The 22,442-nt window shown below is 40.0% G+C and overlaps 1 protein-coding gene across 3 annotated transcripts in view; it reads right to left on the minus strand.

Moving 5' to 3' along the window:
- invs (inversin) overlaps window positions 1-22,442 on the minus strand; it is a 73,638-nt gene that overhangs the window by 6,850 nt on the left and 44,346 nt on the right. For all 3 annotated transcript variants that reach the window (XM_055013756.1, XM_035954726.2, XM_023284275.3), the window contains exons 5-17: window positions 21,344-21,517; window positions 20,050-20,217; window positions 18,366-18,546; window positions 16,403-16,512; window positions 15,658-15,829; window positions 14,736-14,891; window positions 13,623-13,744; window positions 12,659-12,766; window positions 12,471-12,577; window positions 12,191-12,400; window positions 8,745-8,959; window positions 7,457-7,928; window positions 6,688-6,839 (exon numbers count right to left, since the gene is read on the minus strand). In XM_055013756.1, coding sequence (XP_054869731.1) covers window positions 6,688-6,839; window positions 7,457-7,928; window positions 8,745-8,959; window positions 12,191-12,400; window positions 12,471-12,577; window positions 12,659-12,766; window positions 13,623-13,744; window positions 14,736-14,891; window positions 15,658-15,829; window positions 16,403-16,512; window positions 18,366-18,546; window positions 20,050-20,217; window positions 21,344-21,517 — 2,347 coding nt within the window. The remainder of the gene's footprint in view (window positions 1-6,687; window positions 6,840-7,456; window positions 7,929-8,744; window positions 8,960-12,190; window positions 12,401-12,470; window positions 12,578-12,658; window positions 12,767-13,622; window positions 13,745-14,735; window positions 14,892-15,657; window positions 15,830-16,402; window positions 16,513-18,365; window positions 18,547-20,049; window positions 20,218-21,343; window positions 21,518-22,442) is intronic.

Below are 22,442 nucleotides of genomic sequence, written 5' to 3' on the forward strand. Positions count from 1 at the left end.
CCGATGCTGATACCTGATGCTCAAACATCGAAGAATAAGCAGCTTTAATAAGGTTTCTCACATACTTTGAGATGGAAAATGTATTTTTTTTTTTTTTGCCAAAAACAAAAGAATGAGGCTGATCGAGTCACAAAAGCTCCAACTAATGTTCATTTTCAGTTTCCGGTTATTCAGTTAGTTGTTGGGTCTGAAATGTCAGAAAATAGTGAAAACGGTGTTTCCCAAAGCACAAAATAACAAACGTCTTGTTTTGTCCACAACCCAAAGATATAAAATGTCAAAAATTGGTGATAAAAAAAAGTTGGTGTTTCCCAAAATATAAATTGACAAATGTCTCGCTTTGTCCACAATCTAAAAATATTCAGTTTACTGTCATAGAGGAGGAAAAACATGTTCGTTGGTTTAATTTATGACCCGTTTTGGCATCAGAGTTAACAACCATGTTGCTGCCAAGAAACTGAGGATTCGGTCCGTAGCGTTCTAGCGGCAGACTGTCTGAGGTTTTGGCAAATTACATTATGGCCATGCAAGATGGTCTAAATATTCAGATTTGGTTTTTTCAAAGGACCATCGTGCCTCTGTGGCTCTGACAGAAACAGATACTAAATAGATGTAAAGAGATAGTGAGAGATTTTGAAAATAAACCAACTCAACTGCCTTTCTCACTAAATATTATTGTCGTACATGTGTGTCTGATATTTTTAACCAGCATCTTATAAAGTTTCCAAATTTGCTTTGTCCCTCCTGCCTGGTTTATACCTCTGCTTTACATTCTCAACAATGACGTGCAGAAATCTTTATTGATTCAGCTTTTAAGTGTCTTCAAAGTACTGGAAAAACTGACAATATATACACACACTACCATCTGAAAAAATATAGGAATTTTTCCCCCAGATTACTTGAATATCTGTAACTGGAATCAATTAATCAATCAAGAGTGGTTTTGTAGGGGTTTTTTTTTTTTTAATCTGCATCAACAGCAGGAAAGAGTTTAAAATAAGCTGAAACGAGCAGATTGGAAACATCCTCACGTGGTGTAACACTGGAAAAGAATCCGAAATATAGTTTTTTGCTTTAGATGGCATTCAGATCTGGCTTTACAGAGTGTTGGGGTGCAGATTTAAGTGGTCAAATTAGTCGTTTTGCCTTGTGCGGTGTCAAAAATTGCAAAATTCTGCCGACAGAGTACCTGTTTTAGGTCAACATCATCCTTTCTGAAATATTTTCGTACCAATGGTGCTTCTTTTTGCAACTAAATTCTTAATTCTCTCTTGTTTCTAGCTTGTTTTGCTGTGCACAAGTGGAGCCTGAATGTCAACAAACACTAAGGGCTTTTAAATAAAGTTTAAAAAAAAAAAAAACAAAAAAAAACACCCCTCAGTGGATCCAAGAACCCTAAAATCTGAGTCAATTATGTTTTATCAGACAGATTTTTGTTTTGGATTCATCACAGAAATGAGAAAATGGACTATTCTGAGGCAAGAAGGGATCACTTTCATAGAAAAGGAGCAATATCACTTTTTAGAATCAGACTTGCAGAAAATAATTTTTTGGTATGTGCAGCTTTGTTGTCTGGGACGCAAATCTAAATTTCTCTCTTCTGCTAGCCTTTATCTGAGAAACGGTTTATAATAATTAAGCGTCCCGGTGTGTCAAACATGTGTCCACGTCTTGGAAAACAGCGGCAGGGAGAAAGTGAGAAAATCGGCCTCATGTGTGCGCGAGGCGGTTTGTGTGTTCAGCAGATAACTCCACGCAGTCGTCTGACATTCCCCCTGACAGCTCTGAACTTTTCACGGTGCCACGACTGTCAGACAGAGAGGAGGGGAGGCCGGGGGGGAGGCCGGGGGGGAGACGAGGTGAGGACCACGTCGGGGGAGGTTGGGTAGGACCGACCCGTCTGTCGGAGGAGCCACGTGAGTTTTGGTGCAGCCGCCTTCCTGCCCGTCGTCCCGTCATCACCTGCTGATGTGCTGAGAAGGTCACAAATGTCTGAGGGTCGAAACCACAGGATCCAGTCAGAACACCGGGCTGATACCGGCCTGGTATGTGGACCCAACACATGTTTTACACCAGTTCCTGTCACTTAGGCTGATTTCCAGCTTCTTTAAACCCTCATGTTGTCCTGCGGGTCAAATTGATCCTTTTTAAAGTTTGAAAACGTAGGAAAATATTTACTACTATATTTTGTTATGTTTCACCCCCTCTTGTCTCAAACTAAATGAACCAAGGTTGTTTGCGTGTGAAACTAACAAAAACTGCACAAACAGAAAATGGGGTTCTGTGGTCTAAAAGAGGATAGTGTATGGTTTAATACCACTATCCCCCACTAAATCTACCAAAGGTGGTAGAACAAACAAAAACTAAGACCCCTTAAAAGAAAAACATTCCCCAAAACAAAAGCAAGCAAGTGCTGGGTTCTGTGCACTGACACAACACAAAGACACTCAGGTTTCCAGAAGAAGGCCGACTGATGGTGTCGAACCTTCCAGGTCACCTATCCGCAACCAACTGAGCAGTTGGGTGATCCCTCCTTTTATCAACGCCCGGCTGATTGGCTACAGCACACAGCTGAGCTCCATCTCACAGGTGATGCAGATTGAGCCTGATTTAAGAGCCAGGCTGTGAACTTTCCAAGTCCAGAACAGTTTTCACAGTGAAACTTCTGATGTCCACATTTTCAACATTTTTGGTGGAAAAAAAGACCCATCCATTATCTATACACCGCTTAATCCTCATTAGGGTCATGGGGGGGCTGGAGTCTATCCCAGCTGACTCAGGTGAAGGCAGGGGACACCCTAGACAGGTCACCAGTCTGTCACAGGGCTACATACAGAGACAAACAATCACTCTCACATTCACACCTACGGGCAATTTAGAATGATCAATTAACCTCAGCATATTTTTGGACTGTGGGAGGAAGCCGGAGTACCCGGAGAAAACCCACGCATGCACAGGGAGAACATGCAAACTCCATGCAGAAAGATCCCGGGAAAGCCGGGACACGAACGGAAAAAAAAAAAGACATGTTAAAAAAAATGTTTCTTAAGAACATTCACAAAAAAATCAACCAAAATCCAGCGAAATTCGCTGGATTTTGGTTGATTTTTTGAATATATAATATAATATATAAACAAAGAGATGGATCGTTCCCTGTTGTTCATATTGTTCAGTGTATTTTTGTATAAATCTTACAAAAATAAAATTATATTTTTAAAAAAAACAAAAAAAACAACTTGTTTTCTTTTTAAAAAAAAATCTGAGCCAGAAACTGTAAAAACAGAATTTTTGGGGGGAATTTTTAACTTTCCAACAGTCCTTATTCAGTTCAGTTTTATTTATATGCCGCAGATTCACAACATACACTACCGTTCAAAAGTTTGGGCTCACTTAGAAATGTCTTTATTTTTGAAAGAAACGCATTTTCTCAATGAAGATTGATGAACATTAAATGAATGATAAATCCAGTGTAGACATTGTTCATGTGGTAAATGACTATTCTAGCTGGAAACAGCTGATTTTTAATGGAATATCTCCATAGAGGTACAGAGGAACATTTCCAGCAACCATCACTCCTGTGTTCTAATGCTACATTGTGTTAGCTAATGGTGTTGAAAGGCTCATTGATGATTAGAAAACCCTTGTGCAGTTATGTTAGCACATGAATAAAAGTGTGAATTTTGATGGAAAACATGAAATTGTCTGGGTGACCCCAAACTTTTGAACGGTAGCATAGTAAGGTACAGACCGTACGAATTATAGACCAGGACCAGAAAACCCAACGTTGCTTTTGGATCCCCTATGAGTGACGGTGGGAAGGAATGAAAAAAAACCATAGAAGAGGGAGGGGTAAAGAAAAAAACTCTGACAGAACCAGGTTCAGGGAAGGTGGCCATCTGCCTCGACCGGTTGGGTGAGTATGGGGATGTGAATGATGGGGTATAGCGGCTACAGATCAGACACATCCATGGAGAGAATAATGTGTGACACACATCAAATGCAGCATGGCTCAAAAATGGTGAACACAGGACCAAGTTGTTGGAAGATACATTCAGCATGGTGAAATAACTTTCTAGAGTTAATGTGCAGAGTAGAGAGAAAAACTCAGTTTGTAGAGGGCCTAAAAATTTAATTAGTTTTGTATCTATAGTATTTACAACCACCGCACTTTTTTAAATCATATATGGCGTTGTAATGGTGTCATGCTGAACAAAATACATTTCTGAGCTCTCTCTACTTCTAGTCATGGTTGTTCTGTTTCTACAGAGGGGCAGGACTTTATATTACAGTGATAAATGAACCCACAGCAAGGAAAAATGTGACAATAATGTCCAATAACTGCTTCAGTTTCAGAAGGTTATTTCTGGGTACCTTGAAGCCTTAATAGGATTTAAACTGGTGACTTTTATATATTGAAAAATAAATCACTCCTGTTGTCATGATCATAGAAATTAGCCATAAATACAAAATCTGTTGTGTGTAACAGACTGTTAGCATGTTTATTTCTGCTGTAAAGTTGGACATTTTATCATGCATTTGCAATCACAAGCGACAACTTCTGGATTGAAATGTGTCCAGAGCTTTATCCCTAACAGAGTCTGACATGTTGAACTAGTTTGCAGATGTATTGGACTGTTGTAAACCCAAACTTTGAGGCCATGATGCTCCGTTTGACGCCTCTGACTTGGGTGGTTTAAAATGCCAACTACAAGCTGTAAAGTCCCTGATTGGAGTCTGGCCAGAGCCCTTTATTGCATATTATCGTCAAACCTTCTCATCTCTCTACTGTCACAATGAAAAACCCCTCAAAAAGCAATTCACTGTTGGATAACCAACAGGTGAGAGTGAGCTCAGGCAGACTCACAGGTCACAGCTCGCATGTATTCAGCGTTTCAACCACTAGAAAGATTAATACCCAATGTTAGGAAATTGAAAAATCATTATTCCAATGGTGTGCCATCACCCTGATTGATTCAATATTACATTAGTGCAACAATTAACTGCAGCATTGCTCTTAAAAGCTGTTCAGTCTGAAATAGCTGCTCAGTATCGAGCCACTTCTCATGTTGTTGCCATGACATCGGGTACTTTCAAAGTGCAGAGCAATTTTACAGGACTGAAGGAGATGATACATTTGAACACGTTTTTGAAAGACAAAGACACAAACAGCATCAGAATATAGTCTTTGGGAAGGCTGCTTTGTGTGTCTTTACATGTGATTGGTTTGGTTTGGTTTGGCTCTATAGGTGCTCCTGTCATTGGGTGGTTGTTAATTTTGCTTTAATTGCATTGATATTCTGGTTTTCTGTTGCCATTTATACACCAATCAGCCTCAACATTTCGGAATGTTGTGTAAGTCACCTTGGTGCTGCTAAAACAGCTTTGAGCAATCGAGACCTGGACTCTACAGACCTCTGAAGTTTCAGGTACCAAGACGTTAGCGGCGGATTCTTAAAGTCCTGGAAGTTACAAAGTGGAACCTCTATGGATCGATGGATTTGGAGGCCGAGCGAACACCTTGAACTCTTGGTCATGTTCTTCAAACCATTTCTCAACAGCGTTTGCAGCATTAAAATATGTCTTAACATTAGAAAATACGTCTTAATACTTCAAAACATGCCTTAATGCTATGAAATATGTCTTAAGACTAAAACATACATCTCAATACTATGAAATGCATCTTAACACTATCAAATATGTTTTAACGCTAGAAAATAAGTCTAAACACTAGAAAACATGTTTTAACACTACGAAATACATCTGTAAAATATGTCTGAACACCATGAAAGGTGTCTTAACACTAGAAAATATGTTTTAACACTATAACATACATCTTAACACGGTAAAATATGTCTGTAAAATACGTCTTAAAATTATGAAATACGTGTAAAATTCATGTTAGCACTAGAAAATATGTCTTAACTCGGCAAAATATGTCTGTAAAATACATCTTAAATAGGGATGTCCGATATTATCGGCCCAACATTGGCATAAAAATGTAATATTGGTCAATATCATTATTGGGGTTTTTTTTTGCTATCAAGAAAACCGATAAAATAATGCCTGGATTTCGGTGGCATTTACCGGCACACAAATGATCACATCATCAAAGTGCATTATGAAGCGTGTAAACAAGTGTGGCTGCAGTAACAAGCTTGCTGTGCCTGACTAACAATATGTCTGTGATTTGGAATTATTTCCAAGACCACATATATCGGTATCGGTTGATATCGGAATCGGAAATTGAGAGTTGGACAATATCGGCGTATCGGTTATCGACAAAAAAGCCAATATTGCACATCCCTAATCTTAAACATTATAAAACACATCTTAACACTAGAAAATACATGGAAATGCCATCAACTCTCCTTTTTCTCTCGCATCCATCTGTCATTCTCGGGTTATGCAATGTACAACGGTACATATTGGTTGCTTAGTGACTATTGGCTGGGCATTAGCTTGCACTTGCATTGTGGGATACTTTGAGTGACTATACAGGGTGCAGCAGTTGTAATTTAACATTCGGACAGCACTACAAAATGGTGAACTAACAGCCAGGGAGTCAGCAAATCACAGATACAGGCAGGAGACCAACTTTATAAGGCTTTAAAAACCAGCAGTAGTTTGTAGGTGCATGTATCAATAAAAAGCCCACAAAACAAAACAGGAAAACACAAATTATCTCACCATAGATGCTCTGCAGCACTGAGCTTTTACTCGCTGCAGGTTTGGCAGGTTGAGCTCTGACTTCCACCTTCTTCCTGTTCTGGGCGTAGCTCGAATCGCTCGACTCCACCTCGAAGCAGGACTTCACTTCTCTCTGTCTGCGTGCACGAAACCTGCAGACACATCCATCCATCCATCCATCCATCCATCCATCCATCCATCCATCCATCCATCCATCCATCCATCCATCCATCCATCCATCCATCCATCCGCACGCTTCGTCAATAAAAAAAACTCTCAGACAGCGTTCAAAGGTCTCAAAGCTGGCAAGTCCTCACACTAATGCTCACTAAGCGTAAACTAAGTAAACAGTTTATTCAAGGCAGTTAATAGGCAGCATATTCGTGGTATAATTGTAGAGCTGAGCAGAAGCAGAGGGCCTCCTGCGGTGAACTGGCAGCCGCTAAGAGAAACTCAGTGGAGAGAAAAGCAACGAGAAGCTGCTGGTAGCGATTAGACAGCCCGGCTGAACTTTTAGCCTCTTGTTAAACTAGTATGAAAGTTCCAGATTATAGGCTACGCTGTCCCCTGCCTCCTCGTCTCACCCTTCTCCCACGCTCTCCCCCCCACCGCCACAGTGTTGATGGCATCCAGACCGAGGATGGGGGTGTTGCAGGGGAGATGGTGGACATGTATGCGGGCACATGTGGGCGCCACATGGCACCGAAAATCTCCCACAGTCACAAAGGCTTCGGCTCCCTCCAGGGTTCAAACGAGAAGTAAGACTCACCTTCTCCAGGCTCGCTGGATGATGCGTGCAGCCTCAGTCCTCCTCCTGCGCTGCTCTTTGTCGTGTTCCCGGTGTGTGCGTGACGATGCAGGCGTGGCGGTCTTTCTCAGAGGGGATGAACTGCTTCTTAATGAGGCAGCGTGAGTTTGATCTTTGGCCCTCTCTGAAGTCTGCTCCTTGTGGTTTCGCCGTTTTTGTGGAGAGGTGTGGACAGTCTTTTTTATGGGGATGCTTTCTCTGGCGCTGGATTCAGTTTCAGAGGAGATGAATGTGGAAGGAGTGTTTGAGGAAGGTCGATCCTTGACTTTGGAGGTGGCCGCAGGTTTGATGCCCGGCGTGTGTCTGCAGCTGGAAGGAGACAGAAGTTCCTTCAGCCTGTTGGTCTGGAGAGAACCAGGCACCAGATTTGAAGTTTCAGGAGCTTCATGTGCTTCTGCTGTTTTACTTCTTCGGGAGGATCTGCTCTTGTGGGCTGGTGGGGCAGAATTAAAGTTTTGTTAAACGTTTCTCTCATGCAAATTGCCGAAATATTGTACCATCTAGTTCATGTTAGTGAAGATAAAGTAAATTTCTATTAAACTCATGAACCCCAAAGCAAGCTGGCAGATTTTAAAGGTATGTTATCTTTTTGAAAAATGCCCAAACTATACCTTTTATCAAAGCCAGAAACTGCAAAAATACTCATCTGTGCCATGCGATCCATCAGGAAAAATACCAAATCTAAGCTTACAATCACAGTATGTCATAAAACAGACTTTATTTTACGTCTTATTTAAAAATTTTCCAAAAATAAAGCGTTTGCAGTAACCACATTCTGTAAAAAACTAAAAATTTTGTGCTCCTCATTGCAAACGTGAAGCCATTAGTGACTCAGCTGCAGCCAAGGGTCACGTGAGAAAAATTCTGGAAATTTTTCTTGTGAACTGCAGACTGTGTTTACACAACACTATTTTTTTTTCAAGTATTGGCAAAACCTGTTTTCAATTGTAAAATTTTGTAAATGTTGATTTTAGTTTCAATTTTTCTAAAATGAATAATCATAGAAATTCAACTTTCGCTTGAACTTTTTCTATGATTTAGGGTACTATATCTGTGTCATAGTTCACAGTTTGTCTTTTAGTCTTGGTTGTTCTGTTTCCATAGAGGTGCAGGACTTTATATTGCAGTGAAAAACGAGCCCACAGTAGGTAAAAACACAACAACAACAACAACAAAAAAACACCCAGAAACTACTTGGAGTTCCTGTAAACTTCTTATCATTCACACAGAACTCTAAACATTTCTGTACCTTTGTGTCTCTCCTCTTTGCTTTTGGTGCGTTCATCTTTGGACGTCTTCTTCGTCTCCACCAGTGAATCATTCATGGATAAGTCCTCCATGATGTTCACTAAGCTGAGCTTCTCCTGCTCTGATCTCACCAAAGAAACTTTACGTTTCTCTGCAGCCGCCGCCACTGAAACCTGTTGCACAGCTTCTCTCCTCCGCTGCTCTTCTTCCCGTTTCCTAAACACAAAGAAAATTTAGATTTTGTGTGAAAAATTCAGCAAAAAAACCTAATTTAAGGATGTAAATGTATTGTCCGCTGGTATATTATGCTTAATGCACATTGTGAGACATTTACTCATAATCTTTCATGTTTTAAATTCTAGTTTTGTGTTTATTTTAAATATTAATGATGAGAATATTGTATTTTCATGTATTCTGACCTAACTATTCAGTCATCAGATGTACTTACAGAAGAAAACTAACCTGTTCTCACATGCAAAATTGCATTTCAGGATAAGTTTTTAAGTTAAGAAGCAATTACAGTTGAATAGATTTGGTCCCAAATTGGGTTTATATCGAGAAAACACAGTGGTGGATTCTTTACATAAAAAGTCCGATACAGCAACGTAAAAATAATTTATTACAAGTAAAACTTTTACACAAAAAAAATCCTATTTAAGTAAAAGAACACAGCAGTAAAATGTACATTAACTATTGCAATAACAGTCCTAGTTGAGGCCTTCTGACATATTATTATATGTGACAGAGTATTAATAGTGGATCATCAGTGTGTCAGCAGCATTTTACTGTTGTAGCTGCTGCAGGTGGAGCTAATTTAAAATATTTTACATCCAGTTTTATATCCAGCAACAGCCGATAAATCTGATTAATGGGAGAGAAAAGAAGAAAAATCTGTTTTCTGTTTATCTCTTGTCTTTGATTTTTACTGAGATATTAGATCACTGGAATATTTACTGAAATGAAAAATCTGTATTTTGTGGAGGCATTAACAACTCATAAACATCCGAAACATAAGCCCGAGTACACACTGCTTTTCGCAAAAAGCTAAAAAAGCTGGAAAACAATGGCTTCATCTGTATTTACCCTGTTATATCATCTGTTGTTGAATATCTACATCTTAAAAAGCTGTCAGATAAATGCAGAAAGTTCAATATTTGCCTCTGAGATGTGGTGAAATGCAAGAAGAAAGTAGCATAAAACTGAAAACACTCCAGCAAAGTACCTCAAAGTACCTCATGGGTAAAGACATGCATTTACCTGCCACCACTGGGAAAACAAAGCGATAAAAAGGCAATATGTGGTGGAATATTTCGTCTACTTTGTAAGAAAAACATCACAAACACGAGGAAACTGGAAGTCAATGTGCCCTCTTAGAACAAATTTACCTGTCAGGAGCTTGAATAAGACAATAAAGGTGCGACTGGTGAGCAAATGACAAAAGGAGAAGAAGCCCAAAGAGAAAGACAGAAGGAAGATGGATGTGTTTGCTGCAGTGACACAAAAAAGACAGATATGGAGAGAGTTTGTTTGAGGCTGAAACAAGCAGGACAGAGACCGATAGTAGAAGAAGACAGAAACAAGATGTAAAAGCTCCTGTGTGACGAACAGAGTGTCTTATAATAAAAAAAAAGAGCGGCGCAATGGTGCTTTTTTAACCCTGTGAACCACAAAACCTGTCGCCGGGTTTGAGACGCATGCTATTTTTTTTTAAAGAAATCAACTAAATTACACAATTTATCAAGAATCAGAAACTGTAAAAACAGAAAGAATTATTTGATTTCCAACAAATCCAAGGTCGAAGTCATGATATTTAATCAAACTTACTTTATTCTACATGTCTCAAGTTAAAAAATCCTGAAAAATAAAGCATTTGCTCTAAGCACATTCTGTAAAAAAAATTAAAATAAAAAATAAAAAAATTATGTGCTCTCTGGTGCAATTGTAAAGCCATTAGTGGTTCAGAAGCAACCAACAGTCATTTGACAAAAAAATCAGTTTTTGACTGAACTGCAGGCAGTGTTTATACAGAGCAAATAGGAATCAAATATAAAAATAAAATTTAAATAGTTAACTATCTAAAGTATGTAGAGTCACTAGAAAATAAAACATAATTGCTCAATAAAATAAATGCATCGTGATTGATGGTATTTAGAGGAGCAAAGTTGTTGGAAGATACATTCAGCATGGTGAAACATCTTTGTATGGCTGATAAGCAGAGCAGAGAGAAAAACATAGAACTTGTAACGGTTGTAAAGATGTAGTTAGTTAAGTATCCGTAGTCTGTAGGACCACTATATTTTTCCAGTATTATTAACACTTGTGGACACTTGGAAAAATGTTGTGCTCGTTGATTCCAGTTTTTGTCAATTTTTGTAACATAATCAAAGAAATTCAACATCAGCTTTTTTCTTATTTTTATGATTTAAGGCATTTCTAACTGTATCATACAGCTCAAAAGACATTTTTGAGTTCTCTCTCCTTCTAGTCATGATTGTTCTGTTTCCATAGAGGTGCAGGACTTTATATTGCAGGGAAAAATGAGCCCACAGTAGGTAAAAACATGACAGGAGCAAAAAACACCCAGAAACAACCCAGTTTTTTTTTTTTTTTAAAGTTATTTTTTTGGCCTTATAGGCTTTTGGACATTGGAGAGAGACAGGAACCGTGGGGAGAAGAATGAGGGAAGGACCTGCAGCAAAGGGCCATGGGCTGGATTCGAACCCTTGACCCTGTTTACGGGTCACCCATTCAACCAGCTGAGCTCCCGGGGCGCCAGTAAAGGATTATTACACTCATATATTGACTTTATGCTTCTATGTGTGTGTGCACAAAGTGAATTGATAAGTAAAAAGTAATCATTGTATTATTATTTTAAGCTTCAAACTTTACTAAACATGCAGAAGCAAAATCTGAACCCAGACTCTTGTTTTTTAAATGTGCTTTATGAATATATTTGCTTTTTGCACTGCTCTCACTGTAGCAATTGTCATTTTGCACTCCTCTGCATATATGTTCTTTTCTAGATGTGTAAATATCTATCTATCTATGTATCTATCTATGTATCTATCTATCTATCTATTTATCCATCCATCCATCCATCCATCCATCCATCCATCCATCCATCCATCCATCCATCATTTTTATATATTTGTCTTATTTGTACTTTGCACCACAAAAGTTGTCTTTTAATTTCGTTTGTTTTTTCTTTTGTTTTATACAGAGATTGTGTGTGTATAATGACAATAACAAGCATTCTATTCTATTTTTTTCTACAGTTATTTTTATTATTCTGTTTTCTTTTTTCCTAGATTGACACCAACAGCCAAAACCGACTTCCTTGTATGTTGTGGCCATTGAAGCTGATTCTGATTCTGAAATTTCACTTTAACTCCACCTTGAGAGCTTAAAACTCCTGTACGACACTGTTTGTGCGTGCTCGTCTCTCACTTAGCTGCATCCTTGCGTAGCTGCTCGTGTCGCATCAGGAGCTGCTTCCTCTCCCTGAAGGCCTTCCGGACGGTGTATCCCTTGTAGACGGCCTGGATGGAGGCGGCGGCGATGTCCTGGATGGCAGCGATGGACAGAGCGCCGTGCTCCAGCATGAACTGAGTCACCTCGCTGTGGCCGCCCAGCAGAGCGTAGTCCAGAGGGGTGTACCTGGACGGCAAAACTCTATCATATCATCTGTTCATCTTCGTTTAAATTAGAGTCTTCTCTCCATCCTCACCTCTCCTCGGTGTGCTCCATCTGGTTGGGGAAGGCGTTGTAGCCCAGCAGCAGCTTCACGGCGTCCAGGTAGCCGTTGTTACACGACCAGTGGAGAGCAGTGCGTCCCTGCGCATGAACAAAGACAGATTCAGTCAGATAACATGCACAGAAGTGTAAAACTGCATGCAGGCAAATACAAATACTAACCTCCTTGTCTTGTATGTTTGGATCAGCATTGTTCTCCATGAGAACGGCCATGCAGGTGATGTAGCCGCCGTAAGCTGCACACTGCAGAGGAGTCCGACCGGCTTGATCCTGTCAGAAATATGCAGAAATATAAAGAAAACAGCAGCTCAATCTTGATTTTACGCTTACATTTTTCAAAATTCTTCAATTTATAGTGGATTTGTATTTTACCAATAGGTTCCTTTTGTCCTTAAATGACAGGAACATGAATGATTATAAATTTTCCTTGTTTTTATATACACCAGTATGTTTTTTGTATATAAAGAGAGAAGTCTTCTGCAGTTTCTTTACACATTGTATAAAGACAGTGAAAACTAATTCTGATTCTGAATGCTCTAAAGCATGGTAGAAAATTACACAGACCATTTGGAATGAGATAAAGCTGCATTTTCCCACAAATTTATGATGGGTATGATTAATTTTGGACATGGTACTTTTAGCTAAAAATTAAAGAAAAAGATATAAATAGTTAAAATTCATCAATAACAATTCAGTGTTTTACAGTTGTTGGTTGCCTGTTTATGTAATTTTCCAGCCACAAAAAATCTCTTTGTCGAATAAAAATGCAATATTGATCTAAATTTGGGATATTTGTGAGTTATTTAGAGCTTAATTATACAGTGCTGCATGAAAAATCTTAGATTTTATGATGAATACAGGTGAAAAACAAGCAAATAGAAGCAGTTTTGATGAACAAGAACTCACTTCTCCACCGAAAATGACTGTGACACTGCTGCAGCATCGTATTCGCTCTGGCTAAACTTTAGGTTTTTGGAAAAATTATGGCTTCACCAGCTGGATCCTCATGTCCAGTACAATCATAAAGCTTGGTCTGATCCAGAACGTGAAGCCTTGAAGAGTAGTGATGATAAAATTAAACTCTGAGCTGCTCCTTCAGTGTGCTGCTGCTGTGTAGTTTGTGTACCTGCACATTAGGACTGATGCCGCTCTCCATCAGTATCTGGCAGACTTCAGCATTTCCTCCCAGAGCTGCCCAGTGCAGAGCAGTGTGACCATCCACGTCTACCAGGTCAACACGAGCAGAACCTTTATTCATTTTAATACACAGAACAAGACAATATGGATAACAGGCAAAAAAGATGATTTTTTTTCCAAGTAGTGAGTCTAAAATCTGAGAATCTGCCATTAACCCTCTGAAACACAAGCAGGTTCTGTGTGTTCGTTTTTGCTCCTGTAACATTTTTAAGTCAATGTGGGCAAATTTTTCTCTGTAATATTAAGTCCTCTACCTCTGTGGAAACAGAACAACAATCGCTAGAAGGAGAGAGAACTTAGAAATCCCTTCCATGCAGTAAAATACAGTTAGAATGCCGTAAATCATAAAACAAAAACGAAGAAAATGATTTTTTTTATTATTTATTTTGCCAAAAAAATTTAAAAAACATGGAATCAGTATGTACAATGCTTTTCCAAGTACTCATAGGTGTTACCAATACTGGAAAATGAAAATGACTCTGCATAGTATAGATACTGAATTCAACACCCATTTTATATTTTTTTTAAGTTTTTCCTACTTGTCTGTTCTCTGTTGTGTCAACACTGCCTGCAGTTCATCTAAAAGTCCCTGAATTTTTGCCTGGTGACTGTTGGTTCCAGCTGACTGACTAATGGCTTCATGGTTGCACTAATAAGTGCAGAATTTTTTGTTTTTTACAGATTGTGTTTCGAGTAAATGGTTCATTTTTGGCAAATTTTTAAATGAGACAGGTAGAATAGTGATTTTAATGACAAATATAAGCTTGTTGTGGGGATTTGTACTGAGAGAACCATGCATCATATAATATATGTTCACAAACCATCTTGATTGGATTTGGAGAATTTTCATGAATAGATGTAATGTCACAGATGAGAAGTTCAAAGACCGTAGGAAAACTGAAAATCTGACGATTCTTGGCATTTTTACAATTTACAACCCTGATCAATAGTTTAATTTTGGCAATTTTGTTTAAAGACAGACAGTTTTGTGGTTCACACAGTTAACCTGCTTGAGCACAGTACGATAACTAATCATGCCCACCCTTGATGAGCGTGAGGATGACGTCTCTGTATCCCATCTCGCAGGCTCGAAACAGCGGCGTGTGCTTCATCACGTCCAGGGAGTCAACCATCGCTCCTTTTTCCAGCAGCAGCTTCACGGTGCTCACATGACCTGACAGGGAGGCCGCATGGAGCGCTGGTTTAAAACACACACACACACACACACACACACACACACACACACACACACACACACACACACACACACACACACACACACATACACACACACACACACACACACACACACACACACACACACAGACACACACACACACACACCAGATGATAATGCGAGGTCCTGAATCTAAGTGGACAATAAATACCCTGAGGACAACCTCTCCTCCCTCGCCTGCATCCCCCTCCGCTGCATCTGGGCCATGTCTAAATCCTGGTCAGCGGAGGGTTAAACAGACAGTGAAATTTAATGAGGAGCAGTGCACTTAATCCTCCTCTTACACACCCCCCCCCATCTCACTCCAGTCCCCAGACGGCACAGGCTGGAGTCAAGTGCATTGGAAGTGATGTGGCCACCAGTCACTTCCACTGCCCTTCACACCGTCTCATTAGCATGACTCAACCGCGGCGTGTTATTCATGCATAAACGATGAGGCGGGCGGGGGCCATCGCCATTGAGATTACACGTCCGAGCAGCCCTGGGGGGGTCGGAGCGTGGCGAGGAAGTCATGTGTGTTTGCATGCGTGTGCCAGGGTCGACAAGCTCGCACTAATTCTGCTCACAGTATCACTTCCTGCTCGGGGGAATCCCTCGTGACATCATCAGCAACCTAAAACAAGCAGCCAATCAGGCTCCAGAGAGGATGAAGGTGTCTGTGTACAGTGTGTGGCCACGCCCGGAAGGTTTACAGAGCGGGGAGGGTGGAGTTTCCGGAGGTGCTCACCGGTGCCGCCGTACTTGTCGGCCATGTTGATGTCGATGTGCGGCGTCAGCGTCAACATGGTGCGGATGACGTCATCACTGCCCTTTCCGGCGGCCCACATGAAGGCGGTTCTTCCCTCCAGGTCGGGTTCGTCTTTCACCGATGGGTGGGACAGAAACACACCGACTGTCTCCTTCACAAACAAACAAATATGAGCGTTTTAAATTTCACTGGTAAAGACATTTAGCTGAACAGTTTCTGGGCCTTTTTTTTCCCCTCCTGTCATATTTTTCCGTCACTGTGGGTTCATTTTTCACAGCAATATAAAGTCCTGCACCTCTATGGAAACAGAAAAACTCTGACTAGAAGTAGAACAATCGCTAAAATCACTACTGTGCTGTATGACACAGATGGAATGCCTTAAATCATAAAAAAGCAAAAACTAAAGTTGAATTTCTTAAACTAGAATCAACATAGACAACATTTTTCCAAGGGCCTATTGGTATAGATGTTTTCCTCCTTGCGTTTTTAATTTCTTTCTACATTCGTCTCTATTGGTTCTGTGTACACACTGCCTGCAGTTCAGCCGAAATTTTCCCATAATTTTTTTCAAGTGAGTGTTGGTCGCAGCTGAGTCAATCATGACTTCACAGTTTCACTCGGAATTGTAGAATTTTTAGTTTTTTACAGAATCCAGTTAGATTTATTTTTGGATTAAAGCATCCTGACACATCAGGTGACCATACTGAGTATTTATGTGACTCACAGCGTTGTTGCTCTGAGCTCCGTAGTGCAGAGGCGTGGCTCCCTGGCTGTCGGAGGGAATAGTGCCTGATGTGTTCCTCTCCAGCAGCAGGTGGACGATTTTGGCGTGGCCTGAAAAACACGTTTGCCTTAGGAGGTTGTGACAAATGATGACAAGGATGCGAGGAAACACGCAGACGTACAAAAGCATCTTGTAGTTTGTCAGTTTACTTTAGAAAACTGTTAACGGTAAAAAAAACTCCACTTTAGGTCAACATGACTCAGCTGTTTACACAGTTAGTGAACAATGTGTTTGCCTTTGTGACGTTTTAGAAGTTAACATGTGTACAGCTGTAGAGGTGGGGCTGCAATTAAAAATTAATGTCATTGTTAAATAATCTCTCATTTATTTTGTCAGTTAGTTCTTCAGTCAATTAGTTGTTTGGTTTATAAAATGTCAGAAAATGGTGAAAAATGTCGATTCACAACCCAAAGATATGAAGTTTACTGTCATAGAGGAAAGAAACCAGAAAACATTCACATTCAAGAAGCTGTAACCACAGAATTTAGACTTTTTTTTTTTTACATAAAAAATTATTCAAACTCATGAAACAATTATCTAAACAGTTGGCGATTAACTGAATAGTTACCAATTAATTTCTACTCAAACTTAATGCAAATGTGACATAATAAAAGGCAAATTGTGCATAAATCTTTGCAAATTAATGAATATTTTTAGATTAATCGATTAGTTGTTTATCAGAAAATGGTGAAAAATGGAGATCAATGTCTTGTTTTGTCCAAAGATATTCAGTTACTGCCATAGAGGAGGAAAGAAACCAGAAAGTATTCACATTTAAGTAGCTGCCGCCAGAGAATTTAGGCTGTTTTTCATTTTAAAAAATTACTCAAACTGATTAATCAAACATCAAAAAAGTTGCCGATTAATTTAATAGTTGACAACTAAATGAATAATCGTTGCATCTCTGACTTTCTGACTGGTGGCTGAACAAAAGATGTCTTTTTAAAGACATCACCTTTTGCATTAAGAAACTGACAGACATTTTCACCATCCTGAGACACTCTAGTGACAAAACAATAAAAAACTTCTAAAATAATCAGCAGATGACTTGCTCGTGAAACTATTTGCTAGTTGTCGCCCAAAAGAGGCACAAAAATATAGATTTAATAATAGTTTTCCTTAAAGTCATACTTAAAAGATGATTATTTTCTGAATTAATTGATTAGTTGTTTAGTTAGTTGTCTTTCAAATGTCAGAAAAAAATGGTGAAAAATGTCCATTCGTGTTTCCTAAAGCCCAAGATGACAAATGTCTTGTTTCTGTCCAAAATCCAAAGATATTCAGAAACCAGAGAATATTTGCTTATTTTAAAAGTTAAAAATTAATTGATTAACCACTGCAGCTCTACTGTTCAATGGTTTTTCACACTTTTGAACATGCAAAGTTAAAAAATGCATAAGTTAAACCATTTTTATTAAGGAAACAAGGTACATATAATCTTAAAAAAACAAAATTCTTTAACAGGTTCTGGACCAAACAGAGAATATTGAGGCTAATAAATAAGCATAATAAGCAGAGTTCTTTCTCCAACAAACACTGGAATTACATAATCTGTAACTTTTTTTGAATCTATGAAATCAAAACTAGTTGGGATTTAAGATAATAGTTGATGCTTAACTGATTAGCAGCTCAACTTGCAGGTAGAGCTGGTGGAAAAGTCTGATTTTTTTCTCAATGGATCACATTTTCGCAGCTCATCTGTTGTTGTTGAGATATTTTAGTCTGGATCAAAGTTGTGGAAAGACAAGCAGACAGCGTGGACAAAAATAAATCAGAATCTTGTGAGTAAGAACTTTTCCATTTCTGGCTTTGACTCAGCTAAGCAGCATAATAAGATTTAATGAGAACTTAGTTTGTAGGGAAGAAGATGTCATTTCCACAGCAGTGAAAAGGATTTGCCCACCCAGCAGAGCGGCCCAGTGCAGCGGCGTCCTGAACAGATTGTCGTATGCCGTCACGTTACAGCCCTCGTAGGACGTCAGCACCTCCACCACTGCTTCGTTACCATCGGCGACGGCAAAGTGCAGCGGCGTCCGACCCTCATAGTCCTGCCAGTTCAGCAGGGACTCAGTGGGAGCTGCTTCCTTTAAATACAAAGACATGCAGATTTATATTCCATGAGAATCAATCAGTTTTTCCTACCTGATCTCCACAGAATCAGCTGATTGTTCATCTAATTATGTTTAATGAAAACATGCACAATTTTACTCTCATACTATGAACATTTTCAGAGTTACAGGGCGTTGAAGTACACAGTGGTGGGATGAAATTTTTGCACTTTTTTCTGCATTTTTCAGTCTCAAAACTTCATAAATAATGTAGGGATGAAAAACATTGTTAAAAACTGCAACTAAATCAATTTTACACCCACTCCAGGTATCCAACACTTGTCTTGTCTATTAGTCAGGAAAATGATGTTGCAAAAATTATGATGGTTTTAATCCTTTTAGTAAACAGCATTTCAAATTTTACATTTTGCTAGCGTTAAAACAATCCTATATTAGAAAGTAGCTCTGCCACAGAAATAATCATGTCTAGAAGTTGTCAAAATGTAGATAAAAATGACACCTTTCCTTTGCAATAACTTGTTCTGTCCAACCAACTATCACACATGCTGATATGAGCCTTGAAAGTTTACACAAAATGCACCTTTTTTAATGTTTTCTCTTGTGAATTTTCAGAAAACAGAAAACACATCAAGGCTAGCAACCCTTGTTTCTATTAGTCTACATAAGGGGTGGGCTATTAATTTTCCTATGGGGCCACATGAGAAACTTTGACAGTTGTTAAGGGCGTGATCAATACACTTAAAGCTCTGCTCAATATCTATAAAAACAGTAAATCAAACAATACAATGACAACTATTTAATGAATATTCACAAAAACATTTTAGAAAATGTGCACAACTAGCATCACATTAACTTTACATGAAAAAGCAATAAATGCCTGCAGCTTTGTTTGTTTGCATTACCTCAGTTCTTTATTTTGTTGTTGTTCAGTGACAGAAATCAAAGTGCACTGAAGTCAGGCTGAATATCTGTGGTGGATATGATATGATAAACATTTGCATTGACTTTTAATTTGCCAATGATCCTATGTGGGCCAGTTAGGGTCAGCCATCGGGCTGGATGTGGCCCAGGTCTGGTTTACATCACAGACATTAAACTGGTACAGTTTTACTATTGACACTATGATACATCCCATAATACTGATGCTCAAAGTTGGTTATAGATAAAATTATGCATGATTTTGGCTTTAGATTGTGGCACCTGGAGTGGATGTAAAAATGATTTGGTTGCAGATTTCAACAGAATTTAAATGTATTTTTCAGCCCATGTTTCTATCTGTTGTACTGACGAAGTTATGAGGCTCAAAAATTAATGCAAAATTTCAACCGCCACTATGTACTTCAAGGGCTTGTAACTCTGAAAATATTCATAGAATGAAGGTAAAATTTCACGTCTTCATTAAATGCGTTAAAGTTATCATACATAAGGAAAAATGATCTGCTTCTGAGGGGTTCAGGTGGGAACTTTCTTCACATTTGATGATGTAACTTTGACCTGAACAGGTGAGTTTGGATGTACCAGTATACAGCGAACAGTCTGGGTGGCGCTGGGCTCCTGACTGTGAGCCGCCCAGTGCAGGGGGATCTTTCCCTCGCTGTCTGGGATGCCGATGTTGGAATCGTGCTTGATGAGGAGGCGTACGTGTTCCGGTCGGTTATAAAACGCAGACCAGTGGAGAGCAGTTTGCTGTGAATAGAAAACAACAGCGAGGGAAAGATGAAAGGAGGGGAAACACAAAGATGAATGAATGGGGTTATAAAGAGATGTTGTAACAGCAGGTCTGAGGTTTCCACTTACGTTTAAAAAACCACTCCACTACGACAGGGCCAAGAAATATGAGGCAACATGCTACACAAAGCTCATATTGAAGATCCGGCGGGGGGGCTGAGATTCTAACCCAGATACTGCCTCCATGACGGCCGCTGAGCTATTCTGAGATTCGCTGAAACCACTGTCATCTGACGCGATGATGCATATTGGATTATTACAAAACTAACTACTGATGTCAGATACACATCAGCTGCAGCAGACAGAGGAGACTGTGTGTTTGTGGTCTTATCAGCAGAACACAGGACAAAGCCACAGATTGTAAAATCATTGTGCGAGTGCTTCTCTATCTATTTGTGTGTGTGTGAGACCTAAAATTCCGACTTGAGTCTGTCATTTATCTGTTTGCAGGTTTTTGGTCAGACGTCAAGACTGGAAACCAGGCTGGATGTTTTGTTTTGGGTTTTCTGTAGGGGCTTTTTCGCCTCCTTGTTATGGAGGACACCAAATTTCTATCTAGAATTCCACCATTCTTCACAGAAATATTTTCTTTAACTGCTCCATGTTGGAGGGGTTGTGTTGCTCTTTCTTTCTCTTTAAAATACCCCAAATGTGTTGTGTTAGATTCAAATCAGGCGACATGTTCGTCCAAGATAGTTTTCACTTTGTTCTTCTTCAGAAACTCTTGTGTGATTTTGTGCTTTCAATGGTTCTCAGCTGGACCATTTATCTTGTCAGCCAGTATTTTGGTTTATCCACAGACATTCTTCTATAAATGTCATCTCCACAACACCTTTTACTCTCATGTAGCCTCATATCATCACCCTCCCACATCTGTGCTTCACTGTCAGGACTATGGATTCACTGTGGTAGTCCTGGTCAGGTTCATACCAAACATGCTGGACTCCACCTGAGTTAAACAAAGGCTTTAGTCCTTTTGTCCTTTGTCCTACTGTAGAGACAGTAGAAGGGGAGACGGCAAATGTGAAAAGAAGAGGTCCATGCCACTGTAACCCCAGGTGTGGAGCCTTTTGTGCGTCTGTACCTTGTTCTTGTCCTGCGTGTCGACCTCCCCGGGCCCGATGTGTTTGAGCAGCAGGGCGAGGGCTTTCGGAGAAGGGTGCCGGGTGGCCAGGTGGAGCGGAGTCATCTCCTCCAAATCCTTCTGCAGCCAGTTGGCTCGTCTGGACAGCAGCAGCTTCAGGAAACGAACATTCCCCTGCAAAAAAAAAAAAAAAAAAGGCTCAGAAATCACCAATTCTCCTCAACATTACTCATGAACCGGCAGCGATCACACACACATACGCTCCCCAGGCAGCGTCTGGTTCAATCCACAGGTCATCCATCTTCCTCCTGCCTCACCGCTCAGCGCCTGTGATGAGCTGTTAAACAGTAAACAGCGGCCTGTCATCCCCTCCACATCATCATCGTCGTCGCCCCGCTCAGTTTCGGCCTCCCAACCGCCGGGTGATGCATCGGCGCAGCGCGACGGCGGTGTGTGTGCAGGCGTGACCGCGTACACGTGTGAGTGTGTTTTGTATATTTGCCATGCCGCGACCACAGAGCCACAGTCTGACAGATCTATCTTGTGTGTGAGCATGCATCCAGACTATGAGAGTGTGTGTGTCCTCTCTATTCTCAGTCCAATTAGATCAGTAATCCCTGGCCTCTCTCGCTGTCTCAGCCACTTATTGATCAGATGTCAAAGAGACAGGGCTTCCCATCACCGCATAGCATCCCCCGACACACATACACACTCACACGAATATACACACACACACACACACACACACACACACACACACACACACACACACACACACACACACACACACACACACACACACACACACACACACACACACACCTATCTATGAGACAGATCCCGATAACCCATTACCGCCCCTCTTTCTTCAGTGATATGATGATCCTGCATCAGTAAACTCCCACAAAAGAAGAAGACACCAATAAATAACTGAGATGTAAAAACATATTATTAGTTCACATCCCTCTGGAGGTGTTCTCCTTTATGCTGATTATCCCTAAGCCTTGGACTGAAGATCGGTTTCAGTGTGAAACTCCATGCAGGTTATTTCTTTGTGTGTAAAAAGTGTATATGCTTGTGTTTAAAGACTATAAATCAG

The sequence above is a fragment of the Amphiprion ocellaris genome, chromosome 9 (genome assembly GCF_022539595.1).
Source record: "Amphiprion ocellaris isolate individual 3 ecotype Okinawa chromosome 9, ASM2253959v1, whole genome shotgun sequence".
Lineage (NCBI taxonomy): Eukaryota > Metazoa > Chordata > Actinopteri > Pomacentridae > Amphiprion > Amphiprion ocellaris.